The 13804-nt window shown below is 59.0% G+C and overlaps 1 protein-coding gene across 1 annotated transcript in view; it reads right to left on the reverse strand.

Moving 5' to 3' along the window:
* The window catches only part of Ppargc1b (PPARG coactivator 1 beta), a 90948-nt gene extending 78610 nt beyond the window's left edge, over positions 1-12338 (reverse strand). Inside the window, 2 exon segments of the mRNA XM_048331115.1 lie at positions 2298-2301; positions 12211-12338. Of these exon segments, the coding sequence (XP_048187072.1) occupies positions 2298-2301; positions 12211-12288 (82 nt within the window). The 5' untranslated portion in view covers positions 12289-12338.
* Between the last annotated feature and the right edge of the window lie 1466 nt (positions 12339-13804).

Below are 13804 nucleotides of genomic sequence, written 5' to 3' on the forward strand. Positions count from 1 at the left end.
CCACCTTTGGCAGAAAAATCTCCAGCTAAGTACCGGAAAACAAGAAGTGGAAGCATGGCTCAAGTGGAAGAGTGTCAGCCCGGAGCAAACTAAGCAAGAGCGTGACTCCAGTCCCAACACACACAGGCGCACACACACACGCACACACACACGCACACACACACGCACACACACACGCACACACACGCGCACACGCACGCACACACGCGCACACACACGCACACACACACGCACACACGCACACGCACACACACGGCTTTTTCTGTCCACTTCCTACTCATTCATAAACTAAATGTTATCTGTGCTCCAAAACCAAGCAGGAAAGACAAAGTATGGAAAGAACCAATGGTTATGCGGTTATTGTCAGACACTCTGCAAATAGTATCTGACTTTAGGACACCAGCGCAAGCTTTTTAAGTCCTAGAAGCTTGGGAGCCGGTGCGCAAAGCTTCTCCTTCGAGAGGCCTGGGGCAACGCCAGATGTGTAATTATGAATGTTTTCACTCTATTGTTGATTCTGGTGTGCACTCATGGCTGAGAACTACTGATTAGCGCTCCCAGGCCTGGAAGGTCAGTCCTATCATTACTCGTGCAGGAGCTGGCTAACTACAGCACAGAATGGCGATCTAATTCCTTAAATCACACAGCTCGAAAAAATCATAAAGCTGAGGTTTGACCCAGACAGTTTGACTCTGAGGGCCGGGCTCCACAATTCACTACACACATTCCCATTCTTGGTCCAGTCGCCTTTTGCCGGTCACTCAACCACACCTGGCACTTTGCCCAGCAGCCTTGGGGAGCTGGGAGACAATACCACATGTTCAGACTGTACTAACTTTGAGAGAAAGGTTTATGGCTAATCTAAGTCCCTATTCATCTGGTATCATCAAGGAATAATGTGTGCTTATAATAAGCAAAGCTTATAAGGCTAAGACTTTTCAATGCTTTTTTTAGGCTTCCTATTTTGGATGGCGGTAGCAAAGTGTATTACACATTTCTTGAGTTCTCGGAGAATACTAAATGGCATATACCTTCCCTCAGGAATGATATACCACATGACCGATTCGTTGTTCCCTTTCTTGTCACTGGACACATCACAACATAGTCGGGGACAGAGGTGTGCTGGGCTCTCTTGCTCCGTTCTAAATGCTCCCATGTTGGCACTGATGCTGCTGTTTGCTTCTGCCACCGATAAAACCCCGCTACCCACCCCAGGCCTACACAGGACGGGAACAGACTCACTGCCCACCGTGACGGCCAAGCCTGTTCAAACCATGCACACAGGGAGAGCAAAATGGCCCTGAGTGGAAAGGGTATGGAATGGATAATGCAAGGAAATTCCCAGCCAGAAGAGAGGACTGTCCCACGGAAGGAGTCGGAGGCCGCGGCCGCTGCTCCTCACGGGTTCCCGCGCGCCTCCGCCGCTCTGGACCCGGGTGGAGCGCGCTGGCCAGCACCGGAGATGCTGAACCTCGGAGCCCCTCCCCACCGAGGGCAGAGCGTCGTCCTGGGCCCTGGGCTGGTTTCCTCACCACGGTTCAGCCTCCACCAGCACCACCCCCACCCCCGCGTGCTCTGATAGGGAGAACGCTTCCGGCTCCCCCGGGGACGAGGCTTATCTCGGGGACCAGGGCAGAGCCCCCTGGCGTCACGGGAGCCATCGTTCATGTTCTCCCCGCGTATCAGCACCGCTCCCAGCCCAGACACGTAGCCGCTGAGGCCGGGTGAACGTCAGGGGCACCTCCTGAACACTCAGCCTCTCGTCACGCGTTCGGGGCTGGCCGGGGGCCTAGAGCGTGCCTGACATCCTGATGAAGGGCTGGCTTTCAGGTCCCTTTTCCCCAGCAGAGTTCCAGTCCTGACAAGCCAGAGAAGGAAATATGGAAGAGGAAATACACAACATAAGGTCTAAGCAAGCGGAGGCCAAATGTGCACCGGTGAAGCCTCGAGGTGAGGAACAGACTGGGCACACAAGCAGGCCCTGAAGACACGGACGTTTTCCCTCACACAAACCATCTCCCAAATCTCTACACCCATTTCAGCTGGAGAATCCTCTCCCATCCGCTCGCTTCTCCGGAGCCCCACTCTTGGGGCTCCCCCGAGCTGTGCCACCAGTGCCTCACCAGCCCATTTCAGTGTCTCCTGTGCACTCGCTGCATGAAGCCCACGGTGGTCAGGACCCTGTGCTTTGGACAGGCAGACCTAGGTTCAAGCCCCAGCCCTGGGGCTGCCTTCCCAGGTGACTTGGGGAAAGGAGCTAGGATTCCCTACGCCCTCCTTCTCGCGTATCAGGGTACCACCCTCACGGGTTGACTGAGGATAAGACCGTCTGCTCCACCTGAAGGTTCTAGCCTAAGGCCTGACACCCAATAAGCAAGCCGTCTCTAAATGGTGGTGATGTTGCATGATTGCTGTTAATAATGAGAATGATGTCCAGGGTGTCGCAATCTTTAGCTGATGCCTCACTACCTGCCAAATCAAACTCCTCGCCAGGACATTCAACCTGTCCTCGTTAGTCAGTTTCCCGATCTGTGTCTGTGTGTTCTGAGGTGGCTAGAGGGTAGATGTAAACCAGGGCGGGCTGGGGGTTCAGTTCCGTAGTAGAGATTCTGCTTAGAGTGCTTTATCCTGAGCATCACAAGAAAAGAAACAGAAAAACCCAGCCAGGTGCTGGTGACTGATAATCCTAGCTACTCAGGAGCCTGAGATCTGGGAACCATGGTTCAAAGCCAGCCTAGGCAGACAATTCCAAGAGACTCTTATCTCCAATTAACTACCCCGGACCTAGAAAGAGAACTGTGGCTTGTGTGGTACAGCACCAGCCTTGAGCAAAAAAGCTGAGGGACAGCACATAGTCCCCAAGTTCAAGCCCCAGTACCAGCACTCCCTCCAAAAAGAAAACAAAGCCTCACCAAAAAAAAAAAAAAAGTTAGAAATGCAAAGTTAACAGACTGGATCACAGCAAAGGGAGCGCTTCTGAGAGGGAGTTGAGAGAGCAGCATTCCAGCTGGGCTTTGAAAGACGTGTCTGGAGGTGGAACATTCAAGGTATAAACACATAAAGTGTGTGAAGGGAAGCCTACACTTCGTGAGAGGAACTCTTAGGGTTCTCTCTGGCCCAGGAAGAGGAACAACAACAAAAAATAGCTCCAAATGCTGCTGGGCCTCCATCTACCCAATTGTGAGGACTACTCCACGGGGTTCCTATGAGAATTTAGCACAAGGACTAGCAGAGCCATTTTCTTGAAAGTTTTGGTTGCTTCTTTTTCTTCCTCTCCCCTCACCTCCCCCCCCCCCACCTTTTCTAGCTGATAGTTCCTCCTCCTCTGCCTTCCCCCCCCCCCCTAACTCAGAGCCTAGGTGCTGTCTCTCAGCTTCCTTTTGCTCAAGGCTAGCACTCTACCCCTTGAGCCACAGCTCCCCTTTGGGCTTTTAGGTGGTTGAGTGGAGACGAGTCTCATGGACTTTTCTACCTAAGCTGACTTCCAACCTCAATCCTCAGAGTCCAGCCTCCTGAACAGTGAGGATTACAGGCGCGAGCCTCAGGTGCACCAGCCCCTTCTTGAAAGGGCTGTTTGCTCCTCTTCCTTCTCCTCCTCCTTTATTTTTCCCCAAGTCCTAGGGCTAAAACTCAGAGTCTCGAGCTCTTGTTAGTTCTTTAGTTGTTGTTGTTGTTTAAATCAAGGCTGGTGCTGTAACACTTCTAGCTTTTTGCTGGCCAGTTGGATAAAACCCTCTCGGATTTGTCTGCCCGGGCTGGTTTGAACCACATCCTCAGATCTTGGCCTCCTGAGTAGCTAGAATCAGGCACGAGCCCCCAGCACCTACCCAGGGCTGGTGTCTCAGAGGGGGCAGCCGCGGCCCCTCCTCGTGGCAGCTGAAGATGAAGCAGGCGGGAACGCCCTGCACCTGAATCCCCACGCTGACTGCCTGCCGCGCGGTCGCACGCCGGGACTGGACAGGCAGACGGAGAGGGGGCCGATGGGCGTCCGAGTGGTGGAATGCCTTGCCCACGCGTGTTTCTGCTGGTCACAGAGGATGTGCTGCGACGTCTTAGCGGGGCCCTGCTGTGCCTGAGAGGGCCAGCGCCTGCGGGCCAGGGTGGAGCCCTCGCCCTTCCCCCGTGCTCCCGGTACCACGCTTCCCTGCAAAGAGCCGGAGACCAGAAATAAAGGCGCGAGCAGCCACGTTGCCAAGGATGTTTGCCATGGCAACACCAGGGAGCGACTCGTGGGCCGGCTGCCGCAGCCGCTCCGAGCCCGGGGCTCCTCGCGCTCTCTCGGCTGCACGGCAGGAGAAAAGACCGCTGCAGGCCCGTCAGGGGGCGGCCATCGCGCCCGACGGCCCAGCGCCAGACAGCAGCCCCAGACGGGAGTCCCGGGCAGGCGGGGCTGGCCGCAGCAGGCTCACGGCAGCCAAGGGGCGTCGCCTGTCCCCGCGGGGTCACCCCAAGCACCCCCACATCTGTTTCCATCTGGTTTCTTTACTTCCAGGTAAGAGCATGAAGCAAGATGCTCCCTGGGCTGCTCCCAACTCCGGGAAACTCAAGTTCTTATTTGTGTCTTATTATTTTACTCCATTGTCATTTTCATCGTTGAAGTGACTGCCATTTGCCAAACAGTGCTACAAGTCTGCAGTTCCCTTAAGTCATCCTCCAGGAATACAAGTCCCCAATGTGACATGTGCACCGTGGGTCAGAGAGGTAAAGACGCTTATTCAAGGTCACACCGCTGGTAAAGGGCACAGCCCTGATTTTAAAACTTGAGGCTAAGTTAACCTCCAAAGCCCAGAGTTAGTTCTTAGCCATCATCTTGGAGCTCTCTGCCTCTTGTCAAGTGGCATCTAGCTGGATTTGCTTGTCTGCAAGCCAGTTTTTCTATCGCTATTAAGGCAAGATGGCATCATTTAGTAGCCACTGTCTCCAGGGCTAGGCAAGATGTGTGCATTTGTCTCTTCTTAACACTCAGGGCCACAGTCACTGGGACACTGCACACATTTCATAGGCACGCAACTAATCTGCACTAAAACCCTTTGGGTGGGGTAGGGGACTCGGAAGGGGTACCGGGTTTGAACTCAAGGTCTTGTGCCTGCTCAGTAAGAGCTGTTCTAGGACTTGAGCCACACCTTCAACTTCTTTTGCTTTACTTTCCAAAGGGGTCTTGCTCTTGCCCAGAAACTGACTTGCATTCCAATCCTATCTGTCTCCTCTCGTAGCTAGAATGATAGGTTCATGCCACCACGATCGGCTTTGTTGGGATGAGGTCCCCCTAACTTTTTGCCAAGACTGGCTTCCCAGAGTGATTCCCTGGCTCTCTACTTCCTGATGTTGGGGTTACAGGTAAAAACCACTAGGCCAGCCCACCATAACCCTGTAACACAGGCTCTATTTCCAGCCTCACTTGGGAAAAGAAAAGGTCAAGGTACCAGAAGCTCTTGCCCAAGGCCAGAAGGCGTATCCCCCAGGGAACCTAACCCTAGGCTCAGGGCCCTTTCACCTACCTGACAATTAGGGCAAATGTTTATTTTCCTAGTAAAACACCCAGCAGTAATTGCAGGCCTTTGGGGATCATTAATCAATGACTTTCCCCTCCCATTGTAAAATCTCTGTGGTCTCCTACTCTAGACTCAGGTAACAACTCACTGTCCTAAGGAAGGGGCCAGATAGGAAAGGAGCGAGAGTTAGGATGAGGATGTGGCCGCGAGCTCTGCAGACTCGGTGCCCAGCTCGGCTGGATCGGTGGCAGCTTCTCCTCTCCGAGCTCTCTGACCACCATCCCTGTCCCCACCTTCCTCCCAGTCTCCTCCCTGAGTGGTCCTGGGCTGGGAGTCAACGGCAAGAAACAGCCACCCAAAGCAAGCCCAGGCTTCTCAGGGGACTCCCATCCGGACCTCTCAGAGCCAGCGCACACACGCACGCGCGCACACACGCACGCACACACACACGCACAGTCTGGTGCGGGACAGGTGTTGGAGCCTAGGCCTCTCTGTAACCTCACGCCTTCTCTTCTGGGAAAGGTCAGTGGGTCTTCTATCTACCAGGGCCCTCGGTGTCTAACACGACACAGGAAAGGTTCAAATCCTGGGTTGACTACTCGTGAGCTGTGACACTTCAGACAACGGATCCAACCTTTTTGTACCTCAATTTCATTGCTCACAACATGGCAACAACAGGCCCAACTTTCCCAAGTCACTGGGAGTAAACCATGCCACAGCCTCAAGCCTCTTCAGAGAAGCACAGGACATAGTCAGATGCAAGGCAGCGTGTTGTGTGGTGGATGGAGTGTCGGGGCCACAAGCTAGCAGTGGTGGGACCTGGGGATGGGGGTCTGGAGGCGTACTGTGAACCGTGGTGTAAACATTTCTGAACACTTTACAGGCACTGTCCCAAGCAATCTCCATCCGGTGTGATCAGGATACACCGGTCTGGGAGGAAACGTTTCTCACTTGCCCTTCCAGAGCCTTCAAGCCAGTTGTAGCGCCCAGATAACCCTGGGAGGTGAAAGGCATGCTGCACCCGGGTGCAAAAGGAAGAATGGGCCAGGTTCCCATGGCTCGGAATCCTAGCCCCTCAAGGGGCAAGGAGGGGAGGCCTGGGGTTCAAAGCCAGCCAAGGCAGGAAAGTCTGTGAGACTCTCATCACAAATTAGTCAGCAAAAAGCTGGAAGCAGAGGTGTGGCTCAAGTAGTAAAGTGCCAACCTTGAGCAAAAATAGCTAAGGGTCAGCACCCAGGCCCTGAGTTCAAGCCTCAGCGTGCACGCACACACACACACACACACACACACACGCGCGCGCGCGCGCGCGCAGCGCGCGCGCGCGACATTAAGAGGATGGAGAGGGAGGGGCCAGCGGCCATTCCATTCATTCCACAGCCCTCCCCGGGATACCCCTTCCCAGGCACCCCATGGACTGCAGATACAGAATGAGAAAAAGCACGCACCCTAAAGAAGCTAGCAGATGAGCATTTCCATTCACTTAACAAGGATGAAAACATCTCATCTTCTGTGAGCCAGACACTTGGCTATTCAGGACACAAAGAAAACAACGTGAATCCAAGACAAAAAGCCTGGCTCTCCTGGAGCTTAATATCCTCTCAGTGACACTTAACATAACTTACATGAGAACAAATGTGTAAATCCACGTGGTCATTTGGTTTGCAGCCACTCCTCACAAAGACTAGGCCGCAAGAAAGAGAGAGGACAGAAGGGTCACTCAAACCCAAATCATTCTGCACCAACCCAGTGTTTACAGGACAAAAATGAGACACTTGGCTACCTTGTATATTGTCTTCCAAATAATTCCATCTGGGTTCCAATCTCCCGCATAATAAAATTTATGTGGTGTGTGTGTGTGTGTGTGTGTGTGTGTGTGTGTTTACACAGACTGGGGATGTGAATCAAATTCTAAGTGTGGTTATCCTAGCAAAGGCAAGACCCTAAATTCAATCCCCAGCACTGTCACCCTACCCCACAATTATGTGTACAGAAGTTAGTGCTAGACTTATTTATAAAGTGTTTCAAAGAGAGGGTTTCAAGACTCACAGGCAGCAGGTCAGTACTCATTTTACGTAGAGTATTGTCAGGTATATTATCCCCAGCTCACAGATTGAAAAGCTGAGGCTCAGCTAGGTACCAGTGGCTCACGTCTATAATGCTACCTACTCAAAAGGCTGCGATCTGAAGATTCAGGTTCAGAGCTAGCCGTGGCAACCAAATGCGTGAAACATTGATCTCCAAGAAAGCCAGAAGTGGAGCTGCGGCCCAAGTGCTATCGTGCAAAAGAAACACAAAGACAGCACCCGGGTCCTGAGTTCAAGTCCCAAGACCGGCACAATGTTAAAAAACAAACACTCCTCGGGCTTAGAGAGGCTTTACATTCTGTCTCCTGGCTTCCCAATGTGCCGTTGGTGCCTCGGGGCACAGGGAAACCGGCTTCCGGCCTCCGGGAAGCTTACGGTAGGAGCACATCACCCATGAGCCCTGGCTCTTCAGTGAGCGCCCAGACCATCTGTAGAACTGTAACTGTGCAGAATCTTTGTGGAAACTGCAGGTGACTGTACACAGAGAAAGCTGGCCGAGGGTGGGGTGCTACGTGAATGTGGCGGTGATGGACACGAAGAAGACGGCTGCTAGCTGTCAGTGCTCCTGTCCTGACCTCCCTTCCCGGCCCAGGGCCCCCTGCGCAAGGCTGCTTCCCGACTCAGGCCAGGGTTCCTGCTATTATTTCAGAGAGGAAAGGAAGCGGGTGACTCACGCAGCCTAGCAGAGCTTGTGGCTGGCCCCCAGCAACTGGAGAGAGGAGGCTTCAAGGCAAGGGAAATCTGAGCCCCCAGGGCGCAGCCTCTGGGCCCAGGCCTTTCACGGGCATCTTATCACAAGCACCAGCCAAGCAGCCGGGGGAAAGCCAAGCCCAGGGCCTCTGGGGACCGCGTCCCCATCTGAACTCGGGTGAAGAAGTTACCGCCCCGCTCTCATGCAGGTGAAAGGGAGGCGACGTATCCCACCAGGCCCGTACTTCAACCCGTTCCAGCACAGGCTAGAACTCGGGCTTGAGAAGCAGTTTCTCTGGCACCCTGACCTAGCACGGTGCATCAGGACTTCCAGTCATTTCCCCATTTTCACATGGCCAGGTCCCTTGTGATGCGGAGTTCCAGCTTTACAACAAGGAGGCAGGAGAGCAACTGAAAAACGAGCCAAGTTCACAAACATGGCCTTGCACAGAATACAATACAGGCAGCCCACAATCCCCTTACGGGCAAAGTTCAAAATCACAAACAATCAGAGAAATACACCTTCAAACAATCCAGGCGACAACATTTATTGATGAGCAAACAAAAAGGTTAAAAAGAAACCCACCCACAAGTTATCCGGATATGGGAAACCAGGTGTTCACGCACAGTGATAGTGAGTGTGTACGCCAGTAGCCTTTCTAGAAGGCAGTTCCAGAAATGGGGTGACCAAATGCCTGCACACTTCCTCTGATGGACCAATTTCGCTTCTAGGAATTTCAAAGACGGAAAGAACACATGTGCATTTCAGCATTCATACAGTAACAAAAAGAAAAAATTACAACAACTTAGAGTAGCAGGAGACTGGATAAGTACATGTTGATTCAACACTCACTGAGATACTATATAACCATTAAGACATTAAGATACAAAGTAGAATATTTATTGATGGGAAAGATATGCATGGCACATCCTTTGAAGAACCGAAAAAAAGCAGGCGACAAAGCAGTGTGATTTCAAGTCACAGCTTGGCATGCAAAGAAATGATCTCTATGAATGGGAAAGACCAAAATACTGAAATACATATATATGAAAACTTAGTGTCCATCTTTTGAAATACTACATATTTCAAACTTTTCCTTACTGCTTGGCTGTATTTGCAAAATATCCCGTAATTATTTTAACATAAGGAGCAGGACTAGGTGAATGATAAAGCTGTCGGCGTCACCGACATCTTGGGCCCATCTGACCGACGTCTCCAGTGCCGAGTGACTTCACGCGAGCAGAATTTACCCGGGGCTCAGTGACCCCTTGGGAGCATGGGCTCCCCGCAGCTGCCACCCTCTGCAAGCCACACTTTCTCCACACTTGCTGCCCAGCTGTCTCCCCTGCCAGCCCCGGAGCCTGCCTGGCCAGGCAGGGCCAGCTGCACCCGTCGGCAGTCCCCGTGCCCAGCCAAGAGGGAAGCAAAAGAGCAGGGTTCCGCATGCTGACAGGTGCCGTGCGGACACACACAGAGCTGCGGACACAATCCCAGCCTCCAGAATCTGACCGGACACATGACTCACAAATAAAGTGCTTCGTTGTCTAACGCGCTATGAAAATCGGGAGACAACGCAGGGAAAGCCAAGCGGGAAGGCCTACTTGAAGAGACAGCCATGCGGGATGGGTGGGCAAATCACCTAAGCAAAGGTGAGAACAGCCCAAAGGCCCTTTGGAATCCGCGGTTTAAACCTTTCCAAGAAACTTTCACAATCCCCATTCCACTGAATTTTCTGCACTTTGGCCCTAGTGGCTGGGAGTTAAGCCTCCTAAACACAGTTCTCCCTCTAGCAGCGGATTAGTCACCAAAGACAACAAAATATTTTGGACAGACAGAAGATCTATTTTCCCACCACCAGCCGAGGAAGGGAGGGAGGGAGGGTCAGAGAGGGGCGGTGGGAGGGAAGGGGCTGCAGGCCCGGTTACCTTACGTGAAAGCACAGCTCACCCCGCCACGTGGGCTTCTCCCGCGGCACCACGGGCCCCCATTTGACAGATGGAGGAAGCAGGCTCCAGGGGTTCCCATGGCTTGTGGCAGGCTTACTCAGCCAGAGAGTGGGGGGCAGGCGACTCCACTCAGGCCTTCTGACTCCAAGTCCAGTGCTCTTCGGAGGTAACACACAGGACCTGGAGTCAGGAGCCCTGGGTGGCTCTGTCACCCGCTGGCTGAGTGACCCTGCACAAGCCGCTCGCCCCTGGACGCCTCTGGCCCCAGCTGTAAAATGAGGAGGCCCGGCGGCGGGGCCCGCCCAGGTCCTTTTTGGGCTCCACTTTCCGAGCCTTCTAGGGGTGGCTACAAAGCTCGGCCTATCCGTTACATTTCCCAAGTTAGGTTTTCGCAGATCACCAGAGATCCTCCGCCCGCCACGGGAGGGGGGGGGGCGTCCCCGATCCGCTGCGCTTTCCCTGCGCGGCCTCTCCGGCCCCCGTTCCCCAATCGTCTGGGGGGCCAGGGACCCACACACACTGCGTGGCTCGTGGGTCACACGCGGGCGATCGGGGGCTCGGGTCCCAAACACGCAATTCCTTCCCCGGGGGTAGAAGGCTGGGGGGGCGGGCGACCCCGGCCCCACGCGCCGCGGGGCGGGGAGGGCCGCTCCCCCCCACTCCAGCCCGGCCGTGCGCCCGGGGCGCGTGACGGAGCCCGGCGCCCTCGGCGGGAGCTGCACCGCAGTTTCGTCAGCAGAGGTGGAGGTGCGCGCCGGGCGCGCGCGGCGAGTGCACACGGCGACACCCGCGCGCGCGGCCCCGCGGCCCCGCAGCCGGCTCTGTCACCACCGCATCCCCCAACCCGCGCGGTCCCGGGGCCGCCGGACCCCGGGGCCCCGGCTGCGAGGCCCCGCGGGCGCGTCCGCCTCCGCCCCGCCGCCGCGCGCCTCCGCCCCGAGCCGCCCCCGAGCCGCCCGAGGCCCCGCCGGCCGCGCCGCGCCGCACCGCGGGGAGGAGGCTCGCCCGCTCTCCCCGCCCACCGGTCTCATGACAGCGGCGGCCGCCGGGAGACCGGCAGCTCCGCGGAGCCCGAAGTTTCCCCCCGCCCGCCCCTCCCGCGCCGCTCCCGCCCGGGGTCCGGCCCGGCCCCCGGCCCCCCGCGCCCCCCGCGCCCCCCGCGCCCCCCGCGCCGCCCCCGGGCCCCCGCTCGCCCCCGGCCGCCAGGCACGCGCAGCCGGGCGCTCCGGGCACCAGCTCCCAACTCCAGGGCCAAACTTTACGCTCGCAACAGGCTCGGGCGGGGGGGCGGGCGGGGGGCGCACGCCCGGCGCGGGCGCCTCGGGGACCCCGGCCCGCGCCTCCGTCTCCCCGGAGCCGCCTCCGCCTGTCACGCGCGTGTGGCCGGCCGGGCTCCCAGACCCGGGCCGCCGCGCCGCCTTCCCTTCCCTTCCCCCGGTGCGGGGGAGCGCGCGCCGGGGCCGCGCGCCGCGGGGGGACGCGGGCACCCCGGGCCCCCCGGCCCCCGGCCCCCGGCCCCCCGCCGGCCCGGCTCGCGCCCTGGGGGCGCCTCGGGAGGGGCTGGCGACCGCGGGCCGGCGCAGCCCCGCGGGGCCGTCCACGTGCCCCGCACACCCTCCGCCCGCAGCGGGCCACTGACAGGCGCCCCGGGGCTGCGGGCGGCGCGGCGGGGGGCGGCCGCGGGCGGGAGGGCGCGGGGACCCCGGGCACGGGGCGCCGGCTCCGCGGCCACAAGTCCACGTGAAAGTGCGGGCCGAGCCGGGCGCCCAGGGCGCGCCTGCAGCCCCGGGTGCCCCGCGCCGGCCCGGGCGAGCGCGGCGCCCGGCTCGGCCCGCGGGGGCGGCGCGGACCGCGCGGAGGTGGGGTGGGGGGGACCCGGCCGGGGGCGTCCGCGGGGCTCGGGCCCGGGCGCGGGGCGGGGGCGGGGGTCGGGGGGCTCCGCGGCCCCGGGAGCCCCGCCAGGCCCGGGTGGCCCGCCGCGGCCCGGCCCGCCGTACCTGCGCGTCCGCCAGGTAGTTGAGGAAGAAGGAGGCGAGCTCCTCGTCCAGCAGCGCGCCGCAGTCGTGCCCCGCCATCTTCCAGCCGCGGCTGCAGCGTGCGGCGGAGTCAGCGCCGAGCCGGCCCGGGGGAGGGAGCGGGCGGGCGGGCGCGCGGGGCGGGGGAGGGCGGCGCGGGCGGCGGGGGGCGGAGCTCGAGCCCCCGGCTGCCGCAGGGCCGCGGGCCGCGGGGCGGGGCCGCCGGCGCCCGCGCCGCCCTCCCCCGGGGGGCCGCTCCGCCACGCGCCCGCCCGCCCGCCCGCCCGCAGCGCCGCGCCCCCGGCCCGCAGCCCCCCGCGCGCCGCCCCGGCGCGTCACCGCGCCTCGGCGCCGGCCCGGCCCGGCCACCTGCCTCCGCACAGCCCGGGAAACTGAGGCTCGGGCCGGCCCCGCGCCCGGACGCCCTCCGCGCGCGCCCCGAGCCGCGGCGGGCAGGTCCCGGAAGGCCGCCCGGAGGCCGGGGCGGCCCCGCAGCCGCTCCACGCCCGACCCTCCCCGTCCCCACCGCGGCCCCCCCCGCCCCCCACCCCGCCGCCCGCGGGCCCGCAGCCCTGCCCTGCGCCCGCCCGCCGGGTCAGCCGGGAAGATCTGAACCTCCACCCTCGCCTCCCCGGGACCCGGGCTGGAATCCGCCTGGGCGCGTGCGGTGGCTCGGGTCACGGTGTTCCTGGCTGAAGCATGCGTTAACTGAGCAAACTGAAGCGAGTTTACTCCCACCCCTGCCACCACACAGAACAGACCGTCCAGGGGGCGGGGGCGGGGGCGGGGGCGGGGGGACCCCGGCGGGGGGGTACCCCCAAGGGTGCAGAGCCGGTGAGCACCTAGGCCAGACCCAGAACTCGGTCTCGGAACCAACCTTGAGCGGCCGCCCTCCTGCCCGGCTGGAGCCTAGGGCGTGTCTGGATAAAGGCGGGAAGGCTGAGGGCTGCTTTCTTGGACGTGGCTGCTGGGGTCCCTCACCCCACCCCCACTCCCGAGATCTGCCCCTCCCTCCAGGCCGGGGGCAGTCAGGAGGAGGAAACCGAGTCCCCAGCACCTGCTGGGGCCTGAGCAGCGAGGCCAGCACCTCCGTCTCCAGTCTTGAGCTTCCCAGAACCGCAGGGTGTGATTTCACTCTTCGGGCTTGCTGCCAGCGCGCTTTTAAGGAACAATGCCTGCCAACTGCCAGCCCACACGTGGTCTGAGAGCACTGGCCGGGGAGTCGGGTGGGCGTCCCGGCCCCGGCTCAGGATTGAGTGACCCCAGAAGTGAGCCCTACCAACCTGGTTTGGAGCCCCAACAGGTTATCCCATCTCAAGCCCTGGTTTCCTCATCTAGACAAGTTGGGGTACAGTGAAATGACTTGTTTCCTAGGGTGGTTATGATGGCTGGAGAGAGAGTGCTTTTTAAAATGCTCAGCACAGTGGCTGGCTTCATGGGGAGGTAAGAAGGTAAGACGAGGCTTGCTGCTCCTCCGTTCCTTCATGTGTAAAAACTGGAGGGAAGTGTGTGTGTGTGTGTGTGTGTGTGTGTGTCCCTTAAATGCCCAGGCAAGCGTGAGGCCCCTTCTTTCTAG

The sequence above is a fragment of the Perognathus longimembris genome, chromosome 22 (assembly GCF_023159225.1).
Source record: "Perognathus longimembris pacificus isolate PPM17 chromosome 22, ASM2315922v1, whole genome shotgun sequence".
Lineage (NCBI taxonomy): Eukaryota > Metazoa > Chordata > Mammalia > Rodentia > Heteromyidae > Perognathus > Perognathus longimembris.